The 26357-nt window shown below is 54.2% G+C and overlaps 1 protein-coding gene across 7 annotated transcripts in view; it reads left to right on the top strand.

Moving 5' to 3' along the window:
• RGS3 (regulator of G protein signaling 3) overlaps positions 1-26357 on the top strand; it is a 129997-nt gene that overhangs the window by 33804 nt on the left and 69836 nt on the right. For 3 of the 7 annotated variants that reach the window (XM_046021748.1, XM_046021749.1, XM_046021754.1), the window contains 9 exons: positions 5665-5725; positions 6862-6952; positions 7559-7614; positions 14648-14729; positions 15520-15625; positions 16416-16767; positions 17621-17660; positions 22371-22567; positions 24735-24818. In XM_046021748.1, coding sequence (XP_045877704.1) covers positions 5665-5725; positions 6862-6952; positions 7559-7614; positions 14648-14729; positions 15520-15625; positions 16416-16767; positions 17621-17660; positions 22371-22567; positions 24735-24818 — 1069 coding nt within the window. Of the gene's footprint in view, positions 1-5664; positions 5726-6861; positions 6953-7558; positions 7615-10616; positions 10721-14647; positions 14730-15519; positions 15626-16415; positions 16768-17620; positions 17661-22370; positions 22568-24734; positions 24819-25377; positions 25485-26357 lie in introns of those variants that run through there. The other 4 variants (XM_046021751.1, XM_046021758.1, XM_046021750.1 and 1 more) reach the window with 3 other exon arrangements.

Here is a 26357-nt window from a genome sequence, read left to right as displayed (position 1 = left end):
TCCCATCTTGACAGGAAAACCTGAAGAAGACAGAGGAGGGCATCAGGGGAGCCCACAGGATGGAGGCAAGGAGGAGAGCAGGTGCTGGAGGCGGGCGCCATGCAGGGATCTGCCACGGAGGTCTGCCCTCCTGTGAGACCAGGGCGAGCCCAGCAGAGGGCAGTTCATGATTTTTGGAAAAGAAAGTGAGGTTGGGGGGAAAGTGAGTCAGCGCCCAGCGGGGCAGCGTGACAGAGGCCGTGTCTCCACTTGTTGCCTATTTTGGGAAAGTGAGATTCCTTATTAAACCAAACAGAGTGGAACTCGTGGTCACAGTCCCAACCCAAAGCTCAAGAGGGACACAGCAGGCACAGGCAGGCCCACTGGGGGACAGATGGCCCCTCCGAATCTGCCAGCGCCACAGAGGCCCCCTGGGCCATGGGGAGGCGTGGTGTTGATCCATCTCCGAGCCAGAAGGCCTCTGAGCTGGGGGAGGCAGACCGAGCAATTGCAGGAAACTTCTGCCCTGTGGAACACTCTCAGGCCACATTGTGCTTCTCCGAAGGACGAAGGACAGACATGCGACTTAGCAACATCAAAGACCATCACAGAAGGAAGGAAACAAACACTGACTGAACTCTTCTCTGTGCCAGGCACTCGACATACGTTATCTCATTTAATCCTCATCACAACCCCAGGAGGCAGGAATTCTTACCGTCCCTCCCTTCAGAGAAGAAGAAACCGAGGCTTATAAAGGCGAAGGAGCTTGTGTGAGGTTTTTAGACACCAAATGTCCACTGTGTGTGGACACTGCACAGCCTGTTCCATGCATTGTCTAATTTAATCCTCAAAACGCTGTCTAAATAGGTAATGGTATTGTTGCTCTCTGACAGGTGAGGACACAGAGGCACAGAGAGATCAAGTAACTTGCCCAAGCTAGCACAGCCGGGAGGTGGTGGAAACAGGATTCAAATTCAGGCAGCTTGGTGCCAAACCTGTGTAATTATAACCATGTCACAGCCCCACTGACTGTCTCATGCAGGTGGTAAACAGCTCGAAAGTTGTACTCTTTCTGTGACACACTGTATCGGTACTCTTGTTCCTTGGGGCCTGGGCTGTTTCCCATGGCATTTGTCGTGTGGTTTTACATAAATCATCCAGGTGAATATGTGGCAGCTGCACTTTGCAACTGCTAAGAGATAAAAGGGAAGCCTCTGTTTCATGACTTCTCACGATCCTGCCAGTGACGGCTGTGGACTCGTCTGAGGGGGGACAAGATGGTCTACAAAGACATTCTGGGGGAAATGCTGGGTGATGCCACCTCATCGTGGTGACAGAATGGGTGCTGAGGGGAACCAGGCCTGAGGCCAGGAGTCTGGTTTAATGCCCACATCACTGGGAGACCTTGGGTAAGTCTCTTCCCCGACTCCGGGCCCCAGTTTCAACTGTGAAATTCAGTGGAAGATGCTAAGATTTTTTTCAGCTTTCAGGTTCTGTGAATTTTCAAGAAATTATAGATGTTTTCAAACATACGCAAAGGTAGGAAATATCATATAATAAGCTCTCATGGAGTCATAGTCCAGCTTCATCAATCAGCACTATATGGCCAGTCTAATTCCCTCCCTGCCCCAACACATTCTCCCTCCTCCAGTGGATTTTTTTTAAAGCCAATCCCAGACATCATCTCATGTCCTCTCTCTCTATCTCTCTAAAAGATGGCTTAAGAAAACAACCACAGTACCATTATCATGCTTGACAATTAACAGTAACTCCTTGATATCACTGACTATGGAACTCAGCTATTTAAAAGTTTTATTTGATGATACGGTGAAGGCCACGCTGAAGCTTCTAGTATCAGTCATAGCGCTTTCAGAACCAGTGGCCAGAGAACAGTCTTGGGATTGTAAGGTCACGCACAGCGCTAAAAAAAGAACAAAACACACATAGGCTCTAAACACATAATCCTTTATGCGAAGAGTAGGAACATTTATGGAGAGTCTCTTTGCTGTGTGTCATACCCTGTCCTGTTGTCCCGCCTTTAATCTACTTCCCAAACAGGATCTCAGGGCCAAGCACAGTGCCATCATGTTAGAAAGCTTGTGACCAGACACGGGGAATGAAGAAAAAAAATGAATGGAAAAATATGTGTTCAATTTAAGCCACCAAAGTAAAAATAAATTGAGATTAAATGCTCTAACCTGGCAACAGAAATAGTTTAAGGCCCCTGCAGAGAGAATGGAAAAGCATTCCCTGAAAATAATGCGTTTTCATTTTGCAGGGGTCTCGTGCCCTCTGCTCAAAAGGTAACTGAGCCAAATACTCTTCCCCATGAGTGTTCCATGAAGTCTTACCTCTGAGTCTTCGTACTGGCTGTTCCCTCTGCCCAAAGTGCTCTTCCTCTCCCTGGCTCAGCTCTTCAGGCTTTCTTCCAGCATCTCAGCCCTCCCGGAGCTTTCAGCATTTGTTGCCTGCACTGTTCATCTGTCTGCCAATCTCGCCCTGTCAGTGATAGGCCTTGTATTGCTGTCTTGAAATGCTATTTCAATCCCTGCATGTTTGTCTTCTTTCCTTAATGCTGCGGCTCCTTGCCCAGTGCCTGCCAACCAACCACAGGCATGATGGATTCATCCATTTGTCAAGCCTTCACTGAGTGCCCAGAGCCCTGAGCTCAGGGTTCAGCATTCAGAAGTCACCAAGGCTTGGCCCCTGAGACTTGGTGGTCGTGACGTTTTCAGGCAGTCTCCAGGGTAATCACCTGTTCCCAAGTTTATAAGCTGACCGACTAGTACTTTGCAGGTCAGATTACATGTAAAAGAAGTCTTTCTTCCTCCAAAGATTTTTCAAAAGCAGGCTTAAGGAGCAGCTAATTGAAGAACACTTAGAGTGAGTTTCCTGCTTATGGACATTAATTGTGACAATTTACTTGGCCTGAATTAGCATGAAATCATTGGAGGCCCCTTAACAGGAAGCAAAGCTCATGGGAAGCTATTAACCATTTAGCATTCTCTAAGCCTCAGGGAATGAAATTCCACTTATTGAAGAGCAGAGGGGAGAGGCAGCCTTTATTACAGCTAAAGCATCGTGCTTGGACATGTAGAAAGTTAGAGCCATACCCAGTGTGATAGGAAAGTGTGCACCAAGAAGGTGTGAGCACCTAGATACAAGCCGGGCTGCCCTTGAATGTGTTGATAAATAAAATTAAATTCGTGGTGAGGACTTTGGCGAAGCCTTGACGAGGCTTTCCTGGAATGGCAACTCAGACTGGTGTCTGCTGTTGGTGATGGTCCCTGTGGCTGGTACCACTTCCCAGGAGGGAGGAGTGCTTGCTTCTGGGGGTGGGCTGGGGAGAGGGATGCGGAAGGGTCCCTTTACTGGGGCTGAGTGCACTGTCCTCTTTGGGTAGATTATTAATCTGGTCTTGTCTGACGGGAGGGGGCAAGGAAGAGGGGGAACCGTGGCGCCCAGGCCACAGGAAATGAGGGCAGGGAGAGGGAGCAGGGGGAGTAGCCAAGTGACAAGAGGTGGGGAGGCACGGTCAGGGGCAGAGTGTGCCTCTGTGGGGCAGGGGCACCGGTTTCGAGGATCAGTCCTTGCCTTTTGGCACCCCCGCCCCCACTTGACCTGGTTGCCTGTGAGAAGCCGTTAGTTTTATTCTGCCTGGGACAGTCTGGTGCTGAGTTGCTACCCTTTCCAGAGAATGCAAACAGTATGTGTTCATTGAGACCTGGCCCACTGGTCCTAGACTGGAGAAGGCATGGGCAGGTGCCCTGCAGGAGTCCGAGATAGCTTCCTCTAGACTTGCATGTCCGGATCCCACCTTGGACTTGCTGTGTCTGGTCCTCGGGAACAGGCTGTAGTGCACAGGACTTGCGTGGGCTCTTCAGAGAGTTCTGGGCTGTACTCTCGGCTAGAGCCCCTGGCCTCACTTAGGCCGCCCTAGAGCAGGTTCTGGGAGGCATGTCTCCAGGGAGTTCACTACCCGTCTGGGCAGCTCCTTCCATCTTTGGCTTTGCTCTTGTGTCTTCCACAGTATCTGCTCAATCCCTCCTCTATGTGGGTCCCTCAGATGTTGAAGGATTATGCTTCCATCTAAATACTCATGTCATTTCTTGATTAACAGCTATCAAACCAGTCTCTGGGGCAGTCTGAGTTGGGGATGCACTAAGAAAGAGGAGAACAGAAAAATGAAAAAGTGACTTTCGTGCTAGGCTAGAGAATGATATGGGAGAGTAGAAGTATTTTCAAATGCTTTTATACTTTTTTCTTTTCTGATTACAAAAGTAGTGCTTGTTCCCTATGAAAATTTGAAAACACTGAAAACCCAAAGAAGACAAAAACCTTTGAATCCCATCTACTGGAGACAACCATTGTTAATATTTTTGTGGGTGTCCCTCTCATTAAACTACAGATTTGTCAATTATTTCATTTTCTCTCCCAGTGACAAGATTATTATTTTTTTAAGATTTTATTTATTTGGGAGAGAGACAGTGAGAGAGAGCATGAGAGGGGAGAAGGTCAGAGGGAGAAGCAGACTCCCTGTGGAGCTGGGAGCCTGATGTGGGACTCGATCCCGGGACTCCAGGATCATGATATGAGCAGAAGACAGTTGCTTAACCAACTGAGCCACCCAGGCACCCAGCAAGATTATTTTTTGAATTTCATTAGCATTAGGCTATGCCATTATTACTGGAAGCTGCCTTCTATCAGTCAGTCCCTGATTGGACGTTGGGACTCAATGGTGATCAGTCTTCCAGAACTCTGAATTACTCTTAGCCATGGAGGACCTGACTGAACTCAGCCTCTTGCCACAGTGTGACCCCGCCCACATGGCCTGACCCTGGCTCACACCTACTTGTCCAGGTCAGGTTAGTCTCAACAATTTTTGTGTTGACTGGGACCATGACCTGAACCTATCCTGGAACTGCTAAGGTCCTACCTGTACCTGAGAAAAGCTTCTTGAACTTGAGGTCCCACAGCTTTTCAGTTGAGCGCCAGTCTACTGAGATGGGTGCTGAAATTCCCAGTGAGGCGTGGCTCTTCAGATCTCCTCAGTACCAGAATTGTTCATGCTGAGTGAAATAAGTCAGGCAGAGAAAGACAAATACTGTACGATTTCACCCCATGTGTAATTAAGAGACAATACAAATGAGCAAATGAAAAAAAAAGACAAAAAACCTGGACTCTTAAGTACAGAGCACAAACTGGTTACCAGAGGAGAAGTGGAGGAGGGGGAGAGGAGACAGTGCCCTATCTTCATGAGCTCTGGGAGATGTGGAGTTGTTGCATATACTGTACACTTGAAACTAATATAGCACAGTATATTGATTCTACTAAAATTAAAGGAAAAAAAAAGTCTCCAAAGCCTGGTAGGCTTGAGCTTCTGCGGTTGGTAGAGGGAGTATGGCTTTCCAAGCTAGGGTGCATGGCTTTCCCACAGGACCTGACTACTCACTTGTTTTGTGAACCTGGGAAGGGGACCAACTCTGAGCCTCTCGGCCTTTTCCTCCGTGAAATGCGGAGACTCAGCCCTCTCCAGCCTAACTCACACATTTGGAAGGATCAGATGAGACGATGTGGGTCAAATTGCTCACAGGGAATCAGGCAGATGTATGTTGCATGCAATAATTGGTCTCCCGATAGAACCCTTCAAGAAGGTGCTGACTCAAGTCTCCGTTATTCTCCTAGACAGAGCGGACTCATTGGCTGCATGAGCTTTGGGGTGAAGTCGCTCCTGACTCCGGACAAGGTGAGCCCCAGGGAAGCTTCTGGAAGGATCATCCCATCAAGGTCAGGGCTAGCACGCCCAGCCCTTTGTGGAGCTCTTTGTCTGGAAGCCCTTGGGTGGAGCTTCTGACTTGCCTGCTTCACCGCCTGAATAATAACACTGTTGATTGTTCCTCCGACCAGGCTTTGGGTCCTCTTCTTTGGTTGGTGCTTGTCAGAGATCAGTTGTCAGGCAGCTTCAAAGCATTCCAGGGGGCTCTGGGCCTGGAGTCTGCTACACCAGGATGCTGGCAGATCCCTTGGAGTTCTGAGCCCTCCTGGGCTTGCCCTGGAGGAGGAGGGCTAAGGGGTTCTCATCCTCTTAACGTCATCTATTGGCTCTCGTGTTTTCGGGTTGAGCAAGTGTGTCAGGGAGGGAGTGAGCAGCACCATCGTCTGTGGAGCTTTCCTTTTGGCTGAGTGAGGACTGTGGAATCTTGAGACCCTTCCTCTGGGTACCCAGTTCCTTATCCAACCCTGCACTCCCCACCCCCAACCCCAAACTGAAGGCTTTTGAGCAGGGGAGGCAGAGAGATGTGGTGGCCCTACTACTTTGTGTCCTGGAGTGGAGTCTGGGGTAGGTGGCTGAGGACTCTTTACCCTGCACGTAGGTCCCCAATATCTTCTCTTGACGGCAGCGCTGGCTTCATTCCCTCTGGGGAATGAAGTCCCCCCATGGGGACTGCTCAGGAGCCTCAAGATGCCTACTTTCTGGCCTCTCCATCCTTCTTGCACTGCCACCCTTCTGTTCTGTCAACATTCACTGGGCTCCTACTGTATACAAGGCACAGTGCTAGGTCCATCAGAGAGCCTCTGCACAGCCCAGTGGGGAGGCAGGCAGGCAAGTCGACCGTTGTCCTCCAGGGACAAGAGGCTGTGGGGATTCAGCAGGGAGGAAGACCAGCTCTGCCTGGAGCATCAGGGAGAGCTTCTTGGAGGTGTTGGGATGGCAGCTCCCTCTGGGCCAGCGCGGCTGGAGTGTCTGTCTCTGCTGAGATGATGCTTCTGACAGAGGCTCTCCAGGTGCTGCTTTTTGGGGGGGGAGGGGGGACTGGTGGCATTCTGGCCTGGGGCCTCTGCCTCCTCTGTCTGAGCATGTCATGCCTTCCCTTGTGACAGGAAGTCAGCGGCTGGTACTACCTTCTGGGGGAAGACCTGGGCCGGACCAAGCACCTGAAGGTGGCCCGGCGGCGGCTGCGGCCCCGGAGAGGTGCGTGGACATCACTTCAGCTTCTGCCTGGACACGCTGTTCCACCCTTGCGTTCTCCCTTCCTGAGTAGTGGCACCGCCCCTGTGTTTTGTGGCATCTGTCACCACTGGCTGCAGTCAAGTCAGGGGTCCAGGGGCTTCTCACGAGCCCCTGCTGGAATGCAGGCTGCAGGCAGCATTTGCCCACCATACCTTGTTTTTGTGGTTGGATTTTCCCAGGAGAGAACTAGAGGCCTGACCTTATGTGGTTCAGCTCCCTCCACTCTAGCTTATGGAGAACTGGGTTTCAGGAGATTTCTGCATGGCTCCTCTGTGACCAGGATCCTCCCCAGGTTGCCTTGCTGGCCTTGGGGTGTCCGCCTTGATAGGTAGGGCAAGGGGGCCCTGCCTGGATTCTGGGTTCCCTTCTGTTCTGTCCTTCTCACACACAGACCGGGCTCCGGATTCCCGGCTGAGCCTGAGCTCGAGCACGCCCACATCTTGGAGGCCGGCAGTGATCTGGACAGACACATGGGCCTGGCACCCTGGCCTTGTCCTCTGGGCGGTCTCTGGAATGGACTCTTATGTGCCAACAGAAATTTTCTGACTCTGATCTGTCATCTTCCAGACCCGCTGCTGAGAACGCCAGGAGGTGGGGACGCTGAGAACGGGGAGAAACTCAAGGTAGGTGGGGACAGGCTCGGGCAGGACTGACAGGCCCTGGGCCATGCCCTGGACTCTAACTTGCTCCTGGTCCATCCTTTGGCCCAGGAGATCCCTAAACAGGACTATATTTGGTGCCCGAGACCCAGGTTCACTTGGAGCTCAGAAACTCAGCAAGTCATGAATTTTTAAGGCATTATTTTTTATGCTTTTCTCAGGTTACTCATAGTTAGGGCAGCGGTGGGGAGAGAGCCGGGCCCCAGCCCCTGGAGATGGAAGAGTCTGAATCTTTCTGACTTTCAGTCTCTTGAATCCAAGCCTCCCCTTCCCTCCAGGCCCCCTTGGACCGCTTGCTTCCCCTTGCACTGTGGCCGAATCGCCCTCAGCTTAGGCCTGCTTGATGTCAGGGAGCAGCTGTGAGTCGGAACCTGAGACCCATGGTTCTTACTCCGCTAGGGCTTTGAATCGAGAGAAGAACCTTCATGGAGGGATTTGGGGGCACTCCCCCAAGTTCATTTTGTCTCTTTGCGGGACCTGCTTTTCTCTAACAACAAAGAGAGGGAGAAGCGAACTCCCTGTGACTGAGACACCTCTGTGCCAAGTCCTGCTGGTCCCCTCTTTAACCCTCACTGCCGCCCCGTGGCAGTCGTTACTTCCCTGTCTCACAGAGGTCAGGTTCAGAGAGGTTAGCTCACTCTCCTGAGTGCCCTGAGCCACACCGCCTCCTGCATGAGGTCTGCTTGGGAAGATGCGACGGTGCTATTTCCCCTATGATATCTTCCGTGAGGTGTCGCATATCCTACAAAGTGTCCTCCCTCTCATCTACTCCGTTCATTCATTCGCTCACCCACTCAGTGTTTACTGACCGTTCTCCTGGACCAGACCCTGTGCTGGGCGAGGGGGTATAGCTGTGAGCAAGTCAGCGGGGCCCGCCCTGGGCAGTGTGACTGCCACTAGCCACCGTGGCCACTGAGCCCTTCAGATGTGGCTGGTGTGACTGAGGGCCTGACTTTTTCATTTTATTCCACTTGAATGAATTCAATTTACCTTGCATGTGTGTCTAGTCACTACCTTGTTGGACAGCATGGTTATTAAGTTATTAAAATAACTTGCTCGTTACTGTATTCTGTGACTTCATTAGAAGCTTAAAACCTTCTCGCTTCAAGGGCGCCTGGGTGGCTCAGTGGGTTAAGCGTCGAACTCTTGATTTCGGCTCAGGTCATGATCTTGGGGTCATGGAATCAAGTCCCACATCGGGCTCCACCTGCAGCGTGGAACCAGGTTGAGATTCTCTCTCTCTGTTGCCCTCTGTCTGCTTGCAAACACATGCGCCCCCCTCTCTCTCTCTCAAATGAAGAAATACATCTTTTATTTTTATTTTTTTAAAGATTTTTATTTATTTGACAGACAGAGATCAGCAGTAGGCAGAGAGGCAGGCAGAGAGAGAGGAAGGGAAGCAGACTCCCTGCTGAGCAGAGAGCCCGATGTGGGACTCGATCCCAGGACTCTGGGATCATGACCTGAGCTGAAGGCAGAAGCTTAACCCACTGAGCCACCCAGTGCCCCTATTTTAATTTTTTTAATAAAGATTTTATTTATTTAGTCAACAGACAGAGATCACAAGTAGGCAGAGAGACAGGCAGAGAGAGAGAGGAGGAAGCAGGCTCCCTGCCAAGCAGAGAGCCTGATGCAGGACTCGATCCCAGGACCCTGAGATCACAACCCGAGCCGAAGGCAGAGGCTCAACCCACTGAGCCACCCACATGCCCAAGAAATACATCTTTTAAAGAACCTTCTAGCTTCACTGGAGGACCTACAAAGACCTTGCTCTCTCTCTCTCCCTACTTACCGAGCACAGGGAGGACAGCGACCAGAGAGCATTACTGGTGATTTTTGGGTATGATGTGACATGACATGGACATCAACACCACTAGTTTCCAGGTGGCTTCATTCTGGATCTGCACACAGACCCGGACTTATGGGCATGTTGTTCTGAGGCCCGTTTGATCTTCCTGGGCTTGCACACTTGGAGATGTCCATAGGACCCAGCACAGTGGGAGTGCTTGTCAGAGGCTTGGTCGGGCTGGGGGAGAACCTCCCGAGGTTCCTTGCTCAACTTCCCCATTGTGCACATGGGCAGAGGGAGGCCCAGAAACCTGCATGACCTGCCCACTGTCACAGCAACCAAAGCTGGGCTGTATTGAGGGACACTCTGTGGCCCCAAGGACACGAGTGGCTGGGTGGGTTTCCCCAGGGACGGTGAGGTGGGTACAGGGGTGCTGGGCTCACCAGGAACTGCTCTACGAGGCAGGGAACAAGACTGGGGCTCTGGTCCCAGCTCCACTGTACCCTGCTGTGTGACCTTAACCACCGTGGTCCCCAGCTTCTGATGGGTAGATGGTGATTGGAATTCCCTCTTTGATGGGCCTTTAAGGTCTACATGTCATCAAATGCCTAATCAGATGGCTGCTGCATGGCCAAGGAAACTGACTTTTAAGTACCTTGTGAATGGCAGGCTGTTCCTCAGACCCCACGAGTTTTATGATCTCCGTTTTGAGATGGGATGTCTGTGAGTGCGACCCCCTAAGGCATCCGTGGATTCTTCAGACGGTTTTTGTCCCCTGGATTTGCTCCCGGCGGATGCTGGGATTTGCAGGGGGAGGTGGTGCTGTTCTAGAGGGGGCCGTGTTTTCTGCCTGGGTTCTCTTCCAGCCAGGGGTGTTTGTGAGAACACTGGAATCACAAAGTGGCCCACGGCGGAGAATGCAGCCAGAACAAAGGCGCCCTCTCCCCGCCAGGGGCCGGGGGAATACTAACTAGTTGACAGGAATTTTAATATAAAACTCTGCCTCTTCCTTGTCATTCTGAGGTTTCAGGAAGCCTTCGTGCTTATCGTGCAGAGGCACACAGCACAGACAGGGCCTGGGGAGGTGAGAGGTGATTTCCTGCCATTCTTCTGCGGGGCGGGCTTCCCAGGGCGGTCATGCCAGGCTGACGGGGCGCAGTGTGGGCTCCCACTGCCGGGGGAGAGCTGGGGTTTCATGGGGCGGCAGCCGAGGCGGGACCTGCAGCCATGAGCCGCCTCAGTGGGCTCTGCAAGGTGTGCTCGGAGCGCCGCTACCGACAGGTGGGTGCTCGGCCCTCTGGGGGCACCCGGGGGTGCCCGGGGGGGTCAGGGTGGGGGCTCGCCTGAGCAGGCCTTCTCTCCCCATGAGGCCTTCCTTGCTTCTTTCCTGCTCCTTGTAGGTTAACTGCAAGCTGGGGGGGGAGGCTAGAGGTGGGAGTGGGTCCTGAGGTCCACCCTTTACCCACGGCCTCTCTCTAGGGGGGCCCAGGCCCCGCCCGGCCTCATCCTAACCGTGGACATGGTGGTGTCCTTGGGGAGATTATCTAGTTGATTTTCTGTTATTTTTTATCTGGGGGCAGTGTGGGTTTTAAAACAAGCATCTCAAGCCTGAGATTGGAAATGGCTGAGCAGCTGGGTTTTGTGTTTTTCCTAACTTTATACTTCCATGAACTTTCTCTCCGCTGGATGGGACAGGAATGCCTTGTCCTGCACCGTTTGTGTGGGATTATGTGTTCCCACGTTTGCTGCTGTGCACGTACATGTGAGATGTGGTGTTTCTGCGTGTGTGTGTGTACACATGACTTCCTCCTCAGTAGCTGTGATGCCTGGAGCCCTCGGCTCCAGAGCCCGTCCTCACAGAGGGGGCTCTCAGCCTCCCGTGCTGGGATGTGGGGTGGGTTGGGAGTGACCATCCCTTGGCTTCAAGGCTTTTCTGGAACTGTGCTGGGCACTTTTTCTTATAAATAAAGAAGGGGGTCAGGGAGGCTATAGGCAAGGGATGCCCAGACTTGGGGACTGTCCAAGCTGATGGGAGCTCAGGAATGGTTCTGATTTTAAAAGTATGAAGAAACCCCTCTGTGTATTGTAATAGCCAGACTGGAAGGTGGGTCGTGACTCCTGCAAGCAGGCAGCCCTAGGTCCTAGGGAGTTGCCCAGAGTGGCCGCCTGCACTGCGGCTTGCTGCCATTGGACCCTGGGGCCCTGGGACCCCACCTGTTCTCCCTGGCATCCTCCCTAGCCCTCAGGGCCCTGCCTGTGCTCCCCGCCCCCGTGGAGCCTGGCAGAACAGCTCCCAGGACATCAGCAGCTGGGTGTAGGGGGATGGGGTGGAGGGCACTGTTTGGGAGGTGGGGAAATGTTTGGTCACCTTGGGCCTGTGGGCCGCCAGGCATGGGTACGGGCGGGGCCTGGGGCTGAAGTTCAAGACAGATCCTAGTCTAGGAACCTGCCCTGGGTTTTGAGCGGCTTTTGGGCCTTCTTGAGCTGTGCCCTTAAGCTCGTCACTAGATCTCTTTGAGCCTCAGTATCCTCGTCAGAAGAGAAGGGATGGTGGTGCCCAGCCAGGGTGCTGTGAGGGACATGGAACACTGTGCAAAAAGTGCCTGGTGCAGGGTCTGGGAAATACATATAGGACAGGCTCTGGTAGGGAGGGGGATGGAAGCCTGGGTGTGAGAGAGGAGCAGAAAGCAGGCATGAGAGCAGAGGTGAGGTACCGGCCTGGGTGAGATCTGGGAGCAGTGACCGTCCCTGCCCTGGACAGGAAAGAGCAGGGACCACCCCCAGGAAGGACGGCCTCTGCCAGGAGCTGCTGAGGTCCCAGAGTCTGGGCCGGGCTGCTTCCCTCACCTCCTGATGCTGACGCCCCGGGTCACTGAGAGCTGGGGGCTGCCACTTCCTCTGCTCAGGCCTCGGCTTTCTTCTCTGTGAAATGGGCATATTAAAACCTGTCCTGCATTCCACTCAGGGCGGCAGCGATGGTCCAGTTCTTTGGGCACTCTCCTCTCAGCGCAGTGAGTGCTGTGAGGGACAGAGTGTCATCTCCTTCCTTTATGTGGTCCCACCCCTCACATGGAGCCAGAAGGGGAGCTTGCTTCTTGGCACCCTTTCCTCTTCCCTTCCTTCCCAGCCACCAGCTGACCTGGACCATTGTCTGGGCTAGTTCTTACTGAGGCTGGTGCCTCGGAAGGCAGAGGGGGCTCGAGCCCACAGTCCTGCCTGGACAAGGGGACCAGGGTGTAGGAGGGGGAGGCTGTTTTGTGGGAGCACATCTCTTCTCTCCAGATTCAACTCTGTGGGCCAGTATCCAAACTGCTAGCACTGAGCCCATGGGCTCTAGGGCCTGTTTGCAGAGCCGGCACCCCAGGCAGGCGGGCTGTGGCCCCTGCTGGGGTAGGACAGGGAAAGGTCTAGTATGTCTCTGGAGTCCCAGCTTCTGCCTGGACTAAGGGTGGGTTGAGAGGTCCCATGAAGTCCTCCCTGGTCACATGGAGTGGACCGGGCTCCTGACAGCTTCCCTCAGCCTCAGCCTGGGCTTTCCACAGTCACTCCACAGTTTGTTTTTCTTTCTTTCTTTCCATTTTTTTCTCTTCCTGTCTTAGCCGCATGTTTTCCCAGAATTCTTATGGGAACAGGGTATTTTCCTGCCCCCTCCCCCTTCCCCTTGTCTGTCAGATTTCCTGTTTTACAAACTTGCTTTGAATCCAGGCCCAGGGCTGGTGGGAAGCAGGGCCTCAGGGGCCTCCCCGACAGCCTCTGAGGGCCTTGGTCACCCTGCATCCCCCGGCCCTCCCCTTCCTCATGCCTGGCCTCTGGGACAACTGGTAGGTGAATGCCAGGCACCCAGCCTTGAAGACAACCTCTAAAGGAAGGAGACAGGAGTCTCCTGACAAGGCCAATGGCCCTTGACCTTTTCCAGCTTGCTGAGCTGGCTTCTTCTTCCACCTGCCTGGGACACCCTCCCTCATGCCTCACCAGGGTCCCCTCTGTGTCCACTTCTCCTATGGAGTCTCTTGGGACCCCAGTGAACCCTTCTTCTGACTTTCCCTCCCCTAGGTCTGTCGTTCTCATACACCTGCTCTGAGTAGCCTAGAATCCTTCATCGGGCAAGTGGGGTCTAGGCCTTCTGTACCCCACCCACAGCCTGAAAGGCAGTGTACAGAGGGCCAGGGTAGCAAGGCTGAACTGAACTGAGCCAGCAGACGGCACTGTGCCCTGCCGTTTCCTGCTGCTGGTGGGACAGTGTAGGACTGTCCTCGCGAAGCACTTGCTCGTTTCCAAGCCTGCCATCCAAAGTCAGACACGAACAACTGTTCCCAGCTCAGTTCTCCTACTTTGCTCCAGTGCATGTCGCATCCTTTGCCTCGGAGAGAGCTGCAGATTCTTGTGGCCCTCTAGGAGCCAGAGATCAAGACCTTGTGCCTCCATACCTCAGCAGAACCTGGCATGCATGCGTAGGAGCTCGATAATTGCGTGTTACTTGGAAAGGAGATCCAGGTGGTAGGGCCCTTTCAGGGAATTTCTGGAAGTAGGGTTGCGGATCTGCCGTGCATCAGACACCGCAAGGTCGGTGGCTAGTTCAGATTCCACCGGGGGCCTGTCTGTGCCCTTACCTGCCCCCTCCCCTGAGAGTCCTCCCTCACTGGATGCCTTGAGGCCCCAGCAATGGACTGCCGCAAGAACCTAGCACTTGTTCCCTGACCCTTGTCCTGAGGTTGTATGTGCATCCCCGTCTTCCCTCCCCTGTGCTCCGGGAGGGCAGCACCCAGATGGGTTTTGTCCCTGGGACCTCAGCGCAGGGCCAGCCCTGGGCTGATACTCTGTGATCCCTTGGGGGAAAGAAGGAAGGGACCAAGGAGGCAGTGGGTCATGGGAAAGGTGGAGGTGGGTAGGTCCAGGGGGCTCTTTGGACTGGGCCATATGTCTACAGGGTCTGAGGAAGTTGAGGTTTGCCCCGCCAAGGCTCTGTCTATCCTGGACCCTTCTGCCTCAGCCTGGATTTACCTCCTGAGCTCCCAGTCTTCCTGCTTGGCCCACAACCCAGTGCTTAGGATGCCTGGGCCAGGATGGGGACAAGGGCTGACCAGCCTCCTTGGCTCCAGCTCCCTTGGAAAGGAGGGTGGGTCCGGGCAGGGCCTGTGGGCTTCCCGACCTTGGAGCAGAGGCAGCAGCCTTGTGGCTTCTGGGAGTAACAGCAGGGCTGTGTCCTAGATCACCATCCCGAGGGGGAAGGACGGCTTCGGCTTCACCATCTGCTGTGATTCTCCGGTTCGAGTCCAGGCTGTGGATTCCGGTAAGTGAGTGTCTCAGCAGATGCCAGCCCCGCTTGCCCGCCACGTGCCTGACTTCGTGTGAGATATGAAAGGGGAGCCCCAAACTGGAGGGGTGTCCTGGTTTTCCAAAACAAAAGAATAATATTTTTAAATGATCACAGATGAAACTGAGGTTTATGAAAATATATCCACATTTTTTTTCTTTTTATCAAAATGAAAATAGAGTTTTATGTTTTGTTTCCCAATCACATTAAATGGGAACTAAACCTACATTTTTAGTAAGGGCTGCATGGGAAAATGAGAGTCATTTATGGACTTAATTGGGAATTGGTATTTTATTCTATTCCCAGCCTGATTAGCACTTAAAAATCGGCATTCCGTCTGCTATTTTTCACAAAGACTTCTCCTTATTATGGAGGAAAAGTCAGAGCTTGGTGATCGGGGTGTCCCCCGCCCCCCCCCCCCCCCGCCCCCGTGCCTGCATGCGGACGGGCTCAGGACTGGTGCTCAGTGAACAGTGTTGAAGGAATGAATGAAGTGTGGGGCAACAAGAAAGGGTTCTCCAGGGGAACGGGAGGCCCTGGGGAGACCGAGGCAGGACCAGGCTGGAAGGGTGGACAGCTGAAGAACAGGCAAAGCAGATGAGAGGGCAAAGGGGTGCCTTCCTCCAAGGCCCCTGAGAGCCACCAAGGTTGGCATTTCACAGCTGAGGAAATGGAGAGGTCCAATCTGCCCCGTGGTGAGGTCACTATGGAAGCCTTGACTCTAGGCCCATTGGAACCCTTGGGTGGCCTTTCTCTGTCCCCGCAGGAGGTCCAGCGGAGCGGGCAGGCCTGCAGCAGCTGGACACGGTGCTGCAGCTCAACGAGAGGCCTGTGGAGCACTGGAAATGCGTGGAGCTGGCCCATGAGATCCGGTGACAGGGGCGGGGGGGGGGGGGGGGGGGTGCTTCGGGCCTCAGGCTAATGGCATGCCTACCCCCAGCCCCGGGCACAAAGCCTCACCCTCCCCTCCTTCACACAGCTGTGAGCAATTCACTCTGCTCTGCAGGGAACCCGTGTCTCAGCCTGCAAATGGGAGGGGCAGGCTGCGAGCACTTCTGCATCCCAGAGCAGATAGTGGGCAAGACATTCTCACGTGGGTCCTGTGGATCCTGCGGTTCCCGTCGCGGCTCCCGGGGCCACACTTTCTACTCTACCTCATTATTTCTGTGACTTCAGAGCTCATCCCGTTGTTTTTAAAGGGCGGGTAGATGTTGCAAATGTTTCAAGTGCATACTTGAAAAATTATTCTTTAGAATGTTTGGGTCCCCTAAGTTTCGACCCGCTGGGGTGAAACTCTCATGACCATTTTAGGTATACTTCTAGAATGACTGGGCCGTGGGGTTGCACGGAGGTAGCTGGCTTACTCCTCCTTGCTTAGACTCTGCCCGTGGCCCACATCACTAGTTGAGTTTGGTACTCTTGTTTAACCTGGCCTTGGCCTTGAGGTCCTTCTCAGCCACTGCCAGTCAGCTAGTCTTGACTGGTTAAGTGAGGGACACGTCTGCTGTCTCAGCTTGAGACGGCCCCTTACCTCCCTTCCTGCCCACCCACTGGGGGTTCTCTCCCCTTCCCCACCCCTCTGCTCTGCCCTGTAGGCCCCTGCCCTGGCTGACTTGGCCCAAACTCAACATCCTGGTGTCCCCCCCCCCCCCCCAACTGCAGGAGCTGTCCCAGTGAGATCATTCTGCTCGTGTGGCGCATGGTCCCCCAGGTCAAGCCCGGGCCAGACGGCGGGGTCCTGCGGCGGGCCTCCTGCAAGTCGACGCATGACCTCCAGTCACCCCCCAACAAGCGGGAGAAGAACTGCACCCATGGGGCCCAGGCACGGCCCGAGCAGCGCCACAGCTGCCACCTGGTGTGTGACAGCTCCGACGGGCTGCTCCTCGGGGGCTGGGAACGCTACACAGAGGTGGCCAAGCGCGGGGGCCAGCACACCCTGCCCGCGCTGTCCCGTGCCACCGCCTCCACTGACCCCAACTACATCATCCTGGCCCCGCTGAACCCGGGGAGCCAGGTATGGACAGCGGGCTGGAGGAAGGTGAAGGGTGTGGGTCCCCGGCCTCGCACAAAGCTGCGTAGGGAGGAGCCTGCACGGGGCTGGAAGGGTTCAGGGAGGAGGCCAGGTATGTGTTAGCTTTGACTGCTTTGGGGAGAGAGAGCAGATGGGTCTCTGCGGCCCAGGGCACAGCTCCAGGCCCACGGGATGTCACAGGGAGGAAGACTTCACCTCAAAAGGAGGAAGAGCTTCCTCCCGGTCTGTGCTTTGTCTACAGAGGGGAGTGGGCTGTGGTGAGAGGGATGCGACCCCTGTCACGGGTGGGAACACTGACGGACATGACGGACCGTGGGTCAAGGAATACATGCACCAAAACGTTACTCCCATGGGATACTCTGGGGAAGAAGTGTCCCGAGGTCAAATAAGTTTGAGGAATGCCCCAAACTCTCCTCCTCTTCTGGGAGATTCCCAGTGCATAGTAGCCTTCTCGAGGCTCTGAGGGTGTCTTATGGCAGAGGGTGGTTTAAGCCAGCATTTCCCCAACTCCCTCGACAGTGCCCCCTTCATGGCCGGGCTGGTAGGGTCCCACAGTGCCACGGATCCCCGGAATGCACTTTGGATCCCCAGAATGCACTTTGGAACAAGCCGCCATCAAGAAAGTTGGGACAGCACCTAGGGGTTACACTAGATGAATGTTAAGGCACTGTTCAACTCTAACATTCTAGAAGATTCTGGATTGTGTAATCCCTCCGAGCACTGCCTTCTGCTCCTTAGCCTGGGTGGCTGGGTTTGGTGTCCTGAGGTGCTCCCTTCCTGCCTGGTTATCCCTCCCCATTCCTGGAGCTGAGGTGAATCTTGTCTTCTTTTGCAGCTGCTGAGGCCTGTGTACCAGGAGGACGCCATCCCCGAAGGTGGGTCTGTCCTCTGCTGCCGTCCCCGCCAAGCCCCAGAGAGATGTGAGCTCAGCTGTCAGGATCCCCAGCGCATTGACACAGACTCTCTTTCCTCTCCATGCCTGTTCTCCCTCCCTGAACCAGTGTCTCTCCTCCTTGGAGCCTGAACTGAGAAGGAAGAAGGAACCTTCCCACAGCAGTCTAGGAATGGTGTTCAGGATTCCGGCATTCGATTGGGACTCATTCCATTTTACTGGGAAACAAAAACGTGTTAGGTGCCATAGGCCACCCGGTCAGGCCCACCCAGAAGAGGGATGTGGAGGGCTCAAATCGGAGCTGCGTGATGGTGAACAATCCTTGTCCCCTCACTGAGCCTCAGTTTGTCTATAAAATGGGGCTGAGAGTTCCCACCTCAGAGAGTTGTCAGGAGGGGTAAAGGAGAGGCAGGCTGTGAGCAAGAGCGTGTCCACCGAGGGAGGCTACACAGAACATAGTTATCTTCAATCTGCAAGGGTGTCTCTGGACTGGGTCTTCTCCTTTGGCCTTTGAATCCTAGCCCTATGTTTTAAGAGCCAGGGAGAAAAGCTGAGCCTAAAACCAGGGCCTCCTCCCAGGATGCCCGAGATTCCAGTCTTGGTTGCTGGAACTTGTGGGGCATTCCAGAAGGCCCTCCACGTGCCTGGCGGGGTCCAGCCGACTCAAGTCCAGCTGGTATCTGGAAGGCAGCCACCAGCCTTGCCTGGTGGTCCCATGCTCGAGCCCCATCTCCAGTGCCTACAGAATGCCTGGGGACTTCCTTCCTTGAGAGGGGCCTTTTCCCAGCCGCTAGCAGGCTCGCTTCCTTGCCATCCTCCCCATCCGTAGTGTGAAGTCGATGCTGGCTTCGAGCGGATACTTGGAAGAGCGCCTATGCCTTTGGGGGGAAAAGGGCTCCCATCAGGCTCAGAGCTGCTGATGGAAGGCATCTTCATTCTCTCCAGGGTAGGCCATTTGGATGGATGAGCCTGGTCTTTTGGCAATGTATCTGTGTTCCTTCTGGGAGAGGAGTCTGATAGTTATTCAACACTGAGTTCTTAAAAAGCTTTTAGTCAGCGCATTAGGGTAGAGCAGGGTGTCTCTGCTAAATGGTGACTTCATTAAGGCAGGGCCTAGGCTGGCTCCTCTCTGCGGATCCGGTGCTGGGCCTGGGGTGTGGCAGGCAGCGGGTACTCAGAACTTCAGCCAAGTGACCAAGTGAAGGAAAATGACCCTGGCTGGTTGCTGCTGGGGTTTGCAGGCCTGTCGTGGAGCCCCGGAGCTGGAGAGGGCGCCATGTTTGGTGGGCTAGTGGAGTGGGTTTGAGCCCTTCTTGGCCTGACAGATGCCTCCGGAAACCCGCCCATCCTGGATCCACGTTTTGATTCCCCTCTGAGTATATAGTATTAAGTGGACCAAGGACACAGTCATCTAAGCTGTGGAGAGAGGGACAAGTAAGGAGATGTGACTGGGTTAATAACAGTGGTAGCTTTTTGAAGGCATTGTACAAAGAACTTGACTTTCCTTCGTTTATTCTTCATTGGTAATGGCTCTCCTTGGTATGCAAGTGTAGCTTGGCTCTTTATCAGCGATCAAGTCTTCATAGCTCCCAGTCCTGGAGTTCAGAGGAAGGGGTGGAACGGAACCTTCCCTTAAACACACTTGGGGTTCCAGAGTCTGGGGCTGTCACCGCAGTGCTGACTTCTGCTTCCTCCTCTGGCTGGGCCGCCTGGCCTCTGGCAGGGAGGGGTAAGTTGAGCCATCCAGAGTTGACTGGGGTCTGGTGCCCTTCTGAGGCCTCGGGCATCTGCTGCTTATAGTTGGCATGTTCCCTGGGGCTGCTGGTACCCTCAGCATTGTCCCCTGCCCTGCGAAGGAGCCCAGTCTCAGATTTTCTAGTGCCAGACTGGGATGGCTGCCAGGGCTCACCTTGGGAGCCAGAGCAAAGCCGAGCAATTACTGTGTTTGGTCAGTGGAGCAGGTGTTGTAGCAAAAAGGGGGTGACATGGGGGTTTGGACCAGAAGATGTTAAGAGGTAGCAGGTGGGAAGCCAGAGCTCAGTATCCGGGTTGCAACCTGGGCTAGTTTTAAAAAGAGGGACTTGCAGAAAATTCGTTTTGGAGAGCCACGCCACTTGCCCACAAGTTATCCAGGGCTGTGTAGAGATGGGGCTCTCAAGCGTGACCACTGCATGGGTTGGATCGATTTTGTTTTATACCCTACACTGGTTGAGTGTCCTTGGGCAGGTCACCCAGCCAGTCTAGGCCTCAGTTGTCTGGTCTATAAAATGGGGTTAAGCACACTTTTCCCACCTGAAGGCACAGGTATGTCATACAACTTATTTATGGCTCTGTCGGCCCAAGGCGTAGATGCTGCGACAGCCCCGTGCCGCTGGGCTAGGGGAAGGGAAGATGGGGATTCTTGTCCAAGTCTGACACTGAATGCACAGGCCCTAGATTTTGGCTTCGGCAAATGGTGCCCTTTAATTTTGGTCTGTTTTGCCTCAGCCCCTCACTTGTCAGTCCTGTGTGGTTTTGCCTTCTCTGGCCTAGGCTTGGTCATGTTCAGTTAGACTATTTAGTTTCAGCTGGACCCTGTGACCTCGCTCACGGTATGGTTTGAGCCCCAGCAGCCCTGTCCTCACACCGGCCCTGCTGGGTGGATGGTCTGTTAGCTGGGGTTTGTGGTAATTCCTTATTCACTCCACTCCTGTAAGCCCCTTCCCTTCAGGCCTGCGGTGAGAGCCCCGGGGCAGACAAGGTGGCACTGTGTGTTGTCTCCACGGAGCAGTGGGGAAAACTCTGGCTCAGAGCGGGAAGGCACCTGTTCAGGGTTACATAGCCGGAGTCTGGGGGTGCCAGTGCTCATGTTCATGTGTCTTGTCCAGCTGAAATCCAGGGCAGGTCTGGAGACCCAGGATGGGTTCTTTCAGCAAAGGGGAGAGGGCCTGGCAGCAGACACCCCTCTTCCGGGGCTGGGGTCAGGGGCCAGATCAGAGGAGGGGCTGTGGAACTGCTTCCATCCATCTGTCCCTCTGTCCCTCTGTCCCTGCTCCCTCCCCCAGCCCCGGGGCTCACATTCTTTCTACTCTTCTCTAAGCCACTCCTTGAAGAGGCAGGAAGTGGTTTGAGTCTTGCCCCAAGATATGGCTGTGATCAGTGGTCACTTGTGATGGGGATCTGACTTGTTTTTCTCACCCAGCTTGGTGAGAAGGGGCATGTGGTGGGCGGAGGAAGTAAGGGTGAGATCTTCTGAGCTGAGTTTTTCCTCTGAGGCCAGGACCTCGCGTTGGTGGGGAGCTTCCCAGAGATGTAGCTGGGCTTGGACCAGCTGTTCACCCCCTGGCTGCCGGGACTCGGGGTTGGGGTGGAAGGAGGCCTAGGTCCTGGGATGTGGGCCAATTGCCCACCTGGCAGCAGCCCTCCCCTCCCAAGGCCATCCAGGTATTTGCAGAGCACGAATGCGATGCACCTGCTTGCACCCAAGAATCCCTGACTTTTTAGCTACCCCAGTGTTTTGCTCCTCTGCCCAGTGGACAGGACCCGACGAAGACCTGCACGCTATCTCTTGTTCAGTGTCGGGGGTGTGTCCAACAGTGTCCACCTTCAAGAGGAGCCCCTACCGTGCAGCCTTCTGTTCTCTTCCCCGAAGCGTTTCTCTCTCTCTCTCTCCTTTTCCTGATTAGTATAATACGTGAGTTGGTGGCTGACCAGAGTGCCTCTGGCTGGCAGTGGAGACTGGGATTTTCAGACTCTGTGGGGCGCCCGATTCACTTGCTCTTCCGAGTAGAGGAGCCACCACAACAAGTGCCACAATAAGTTAGCAGCTGACCTTTGTTGTGCTCGTAGCAGGTCTCAAGGAGATGTTCTAGGGCTTTGCTTGGCGCATCTCACTGAATTCTCATGGCAACCCACTGAACTCGGTTCTGCTACTGCAGTTGAGGAAACCAAGACTCTAAGGGGGCGAAGGGAGTAGCTGAAGGTCACCAAGCTAGTAAGCAGAGGAGCAGGATCTGGGCACAGCCACGTGGCCTCGGAGCTAGGGTTCCTTCCCGGGAACTGGCCCAGTAGGCACCGCTCCTTATTTTAGACTGACACAGGTGAGCCAGGCTGCCCCACCTCCCACTGCTAATAGAGGGCAGACTCCAAAACAGCCTAGGAAAGCCCCCTGTCTCCGCTACCACCGGACCTCCAGTCCCTCTGTTCATGGGACCTGGAAGGCGAGGGAACCAGTGAACTGCACGGGGCACGCAGAGGGAGCCGTGGGGCTGGTGGCGTCGTGTCTGACACCCAGGGCCGCCCGCTGACTGATTGTTCTGTGTGGGACTGTGAGTCCGATGAGGTCAGATCTTCTGATTTTTCAAACGTGAGAGATTTCCTGATTTTGAAAAGCATGAGGCCAAACTGATAGGTCTGACTTGGGCTCTGGACAGGAGGCGGGGACTGCTGCCTCCACCAGCTGGTGGTTCCCGGCTCCTTCTGAGTCCCCGAGTTGCTTCTTTATGGGTCAGTACCTCCCACCAGAGCGTGAGGGATTTCCCTGCAGCCCGAGACCCTCCTGAGGCCCCCTTCCGAGTTCAGCACCTGGCGGGGGGCCTGGCCCGTGGCACACGTTTAGTAAGTGGTGAGGGGCTGGCCGCGTCTGTGTGCTGTTTCTGCAGAGGGGCTGCCTTCGCACGGAAATGCATCACGGTCCCCCATTTCTGTGCTGCAGAATCTGGCAGTCCCAGTAAAGGGAAGTCCTACACAGGCCTGGGGAAGAAGTCCCGGCTGATGAAGACAGTGCAGACCGTGAAGGGCCATGCCAACTACCAGAACTGCCCGGTCATGAGGCCGCACACCCCACATTCAAGCTATGGAACCTACGTCACTCTGGCCCCCAAGGTCCTGGTGTTCCCGGTCTTTGTTCAGGTGAGCTAGTGGCTGGTCCCAAGGGCTCCCTTGGGAGGCGAGACAGAGGAAAGTCCTTCGCCCCAGGATCATTCCAGAAGATTTCCCTTTGGGGAAAGAAATGACTTCGGGTGCACAGCTTCTGGGGGTTATCCTGAGGGAGCAGAGGTTTCCAGGGTGAGGACCAGAAGAGTGAGGGCACAGAAGCTGAGCAACCAGGGGCTCTTCTCCTCGACGCCTTTCTCAATTTTCCCTTTCTCTGGGGAAAGGGCGGGCACACTACAGCTACTTGTTGGCACTGCCACGGGGCCTGCTTGCTGAGGCTCCTGCTTCGTGGCTCGCGTCCGGTGGTTTGCTGTTTGGAAATGACCAAGGGGGAGCCTTGAAGCCTGGCGTCTTGTGTGTTCTCCTTGGTCTTAGCCAACAAGTCTGGCCAGTGTGAGCTGGTGCCTGAGCTTCATTTCAGTGCCCCTCTCCTACTCCTTCCTCTGCTTCTCCCTTCCCTCCCTCCCCACTTCCAAACCTCTGTGTCTTCCACCCCTGGATGCCATCAGTGTGAACATACAGGTGTCTTGTCTGTGTGCATGTACACACTTCAGAAGGAAAACCAAACAGCCTCCTGTTGTGCATTTTCTATCCTTTTTCCTTTTTCAAATGGGAGTTGCAACAGGAAGGTTCCCTGCGTCACTAAATACTCTTCCAGCCTTTGATCTGTAGCGGCCACACACGGCTCTAGCTCACGGACATGTATTTATTTAACTAGCTCTCTGTTCAGATAGACTTCTGGCTCCTTCCTTTGCTACTGCAAACAGCTCTGTGATGAAAATCCTTGTGCATGAATTGCCCCTTTGATTATTTTCCTTGGAAGAGAGCCCTGGAACTGACATGACAGGGTCATGGGTCATAAACATGTCAAAGGCTCTTTATATATATTGACAAATGGCTTTCCAGAAAGACCATGTTGGTTGGTCCTCTCATCAGCTACGTGGTCCCAGGGGCTTCATTTCTGACCACGCCTTCCTTCTCCATGAAACTCTGGTGGGTGACACCCTTCACCCTGGACGGCTCCTGCCTTTCTTTTGGTCTCTTCTCTTTCTCAGGATGGGACCGCGAAACTCTTGGCATTCACAGGGGCTATTTTTCGTTTTCCTTTTAAAATCTTTACACAAAGTGAAAATTTGTTTTCAGAAAGTTATAACAACATTTAAATGGCAACGTACGTAAACCCAAAATGGCCTGATCCATGTGCAGGTGAACCAGTCATTGTATCCGCTGAGATAAAGCCATAGACCCTGCTGCCCCTCCCGAGGCCACGTTTCCTCCTCATCCCAGTGCCCTTCTCCCCTCCAGCCCTGCCCACGAGCCTGACTCCTGGATGGTTATCTCCTTGCTTCTCTTTACTTTGACCGCCTCCGTGTGCTTTCCTGGGGAACTTATTTTGCTTGGCCTCTTCTGGGGCCTTGCTTCTTTAGGGGTTTGTGCGTAGTGGACATTGTTTCATTATCTTTCTTCCAGAACCTGCTTGGTGTTGGGTACCTAGAAGCCATGTTATAAATATGCATGCCCCCAGGATAAACCCTGCTGGGTCATCCAGATCCTAGGGAGCTTTCTCTGGGCTGGGCAGGGGGCAGGGGCTCCAGAGCCCACACAGGGTAGGGTGATGGGGTGGGTGAGAAGTTGGGGTGAAAATCGGTCCCTGGGGACTGCTTGCCAGGAAGGAGTCCCTTAATGCAATCGTGTTCTGCATGGAGAGCAGGGACCGGCCTGGCTCTGAAGGGACGGGAGAGACCAAATCTGTCACGAGGCTCTTAGGATCCCTGGCAGTAGGGACTTTCCCCGTGAGGCCAGAATAGGACAGATGGAGGAGAGTGGGGCCTGGAGGGCCCCAGGGCCTAGTGGAGTCGGACTGCAAGCACCTAAACGTGTGGTTGGACTTCCTGCCAGAACATGGCTCTTACAGAGGGGCTTGGTGGGGAAGGTGGCAGCCACAGTTCCGCCCAGCACAAGAACATCTGTCTTTCTGTTTCCACCTGTGTGTGAGGGGGCGTGTGGGCTCTCGGGCTGGGGGGAGGCTGGAGGCTTCTCTCAGTCGGTCGAGAAGGTTCTCTGTGGCTGGCCCTGGCAAGCTTGCCTCTGCCCCACACCTCATCTCCCCCTGGCCTCTCTGAACTGCCCACATTGTTTTCAGCCTTTAGATCTCTGTAACCCTGCCCGGACTCTCCTGTTGTCCGAGGAGCTGCTGCTGTACGAGGGGAGGAACAAGGCCATCGAGGTAAGGCTTACTTACACATTTGGCTTCACCAGCATCCTCCAGGCCCCTGCCTTCTCTCTTCCTTGTGGTCTTAGAATTGTACAGTCTTGGGGTAGAAAAATCCTGAAGTCTTCCCCCTCCCTCCCCTGACATCTGCCTCCTTACTGATTGGCTACCCAGCTTATTCTTGTACATTTCCAGTGATGGGGAACTCACCACCTCTCAAAGCTGTTTAGTCCACCTCTGATGGTTAGGACATTTGCTCAGCCCTGCAAGACATCCCATTGTTTGTCCCAACTTCCCCTAAGGAGCGGGGGGAGGCGGCAGTTCACTCTGGCTGTGAGGAATGACTTTGTAAGTAAGAAGATTGGAACTTTAGCCAAAGAGAATTTTCTGAAGGAGCATCAGTTACTCGGGTTTTTTCGGGTCTGTATTAACCCAAATCCCAAATCCTCTTCTGAGGAATAAGCCTGTGATTTCTTCTGGGCTCTCACTCTGCCAACAGAGGCCTGGGTGTGGAGATCACGCCGTTCTGCCTGGGAGCTGGCCTCTGCTTATCTCTAACTAGGGGAATTTCCCTCACCCACACAAGCCCCAGAGCTGGCTCAGGCCTGTGAAATCTTCTTGGCGCAGAAGCTGGAAGCCCGGGGATCTGAGTGGCCTATCTGGGGGCTTGCTGCTGATCAGGTCAGCTGTGGGGCTTGGCAGAGCTGAGTGGCAGCTTGGGGGTAGAGGAATGATCGGGAAACCTGGAGGCAGGAAGCATACAGCCAGTTTCTGCTCTGCTGCTGGCTCACTGTGACTTCCCTGTCCTTCCTCGGTGCTCTCATCTGAGCCAGCGGGGGTGTGTGTCTTTGAGGTAGCTGAGGTTAGTGGATCACTAAGGGCCTGTTCAGCCTCAGCCTTCTGGGGCCTTATGTGTAGCGGTGGCTAAGTGGGAGGCTGCTTGTGTTTTTTCTCAAAAAGGGGACCAGAAATCTTTCTTTCTCCCTGGGGAGACTGCATGCTTATTCCCACCACTCTGGCATTGCTCACCACATTTCTGGATGTCCTCTTGAGGAGCTTTCTTGGGAACTTTGGCATACGTTACTGAGAGAGAAAGACTTCATCTTGGTTAGGGGCATTTGAGTTTTAGGAACAAAAAGTTTCTTGGAGCGGTGCTTGATGAGTAAGTGTGTGATGGAGCTAAGTCAGGTGGCCAAGGGTCAGAGAGTGAGGTGTGGCTGCAAATTTCCAAGATGGAGAAGAAGGCAGAAACGGCAGCTCTCTGGAAATATACACGTCTGTCTAAATTTGCTCTTTCATTTGTCCTCTCACCATGAGGCGCTCAGACACCCAGCATACACTGTGTGTTCTCACGGTGTATGCACTTTACATAGCAGATCTTCACTTAGCTCCCATGGCATCCTCAGGAGAGGCCCAGTTGTCCCCATTCTACAGATGAGGAAGCTGAGGCTCTGTTGAGATTGGCTGGAACCCCAGGGCCTCCCGGTTTGTTAGGGGCGGAGTCAGCCTTAGCAGTTGGCTCTCTGGCTCGGAGCTGCTCTCCCATGCTGCCTC

The sequence above is a fragment of the Meles meles genome, chromosome 11 (genome assembly GCF_922984935.1).
Source record: "Meles meles chromosome 11, mMelMel3.1 paternal haplotype, whole genome shotgun sequence".
NCBI classification, from domain to species: Eukaryota; Metazoa; Chordata; class Mammalia; order Carnivora; family Mustelidae; genus Meles; species Meles meles.
The sequence above is the reverse complement of the archived record's forward strand: the minus strand, read 5'-3'. Positions and strand labels throughout refer to the sequence as shown.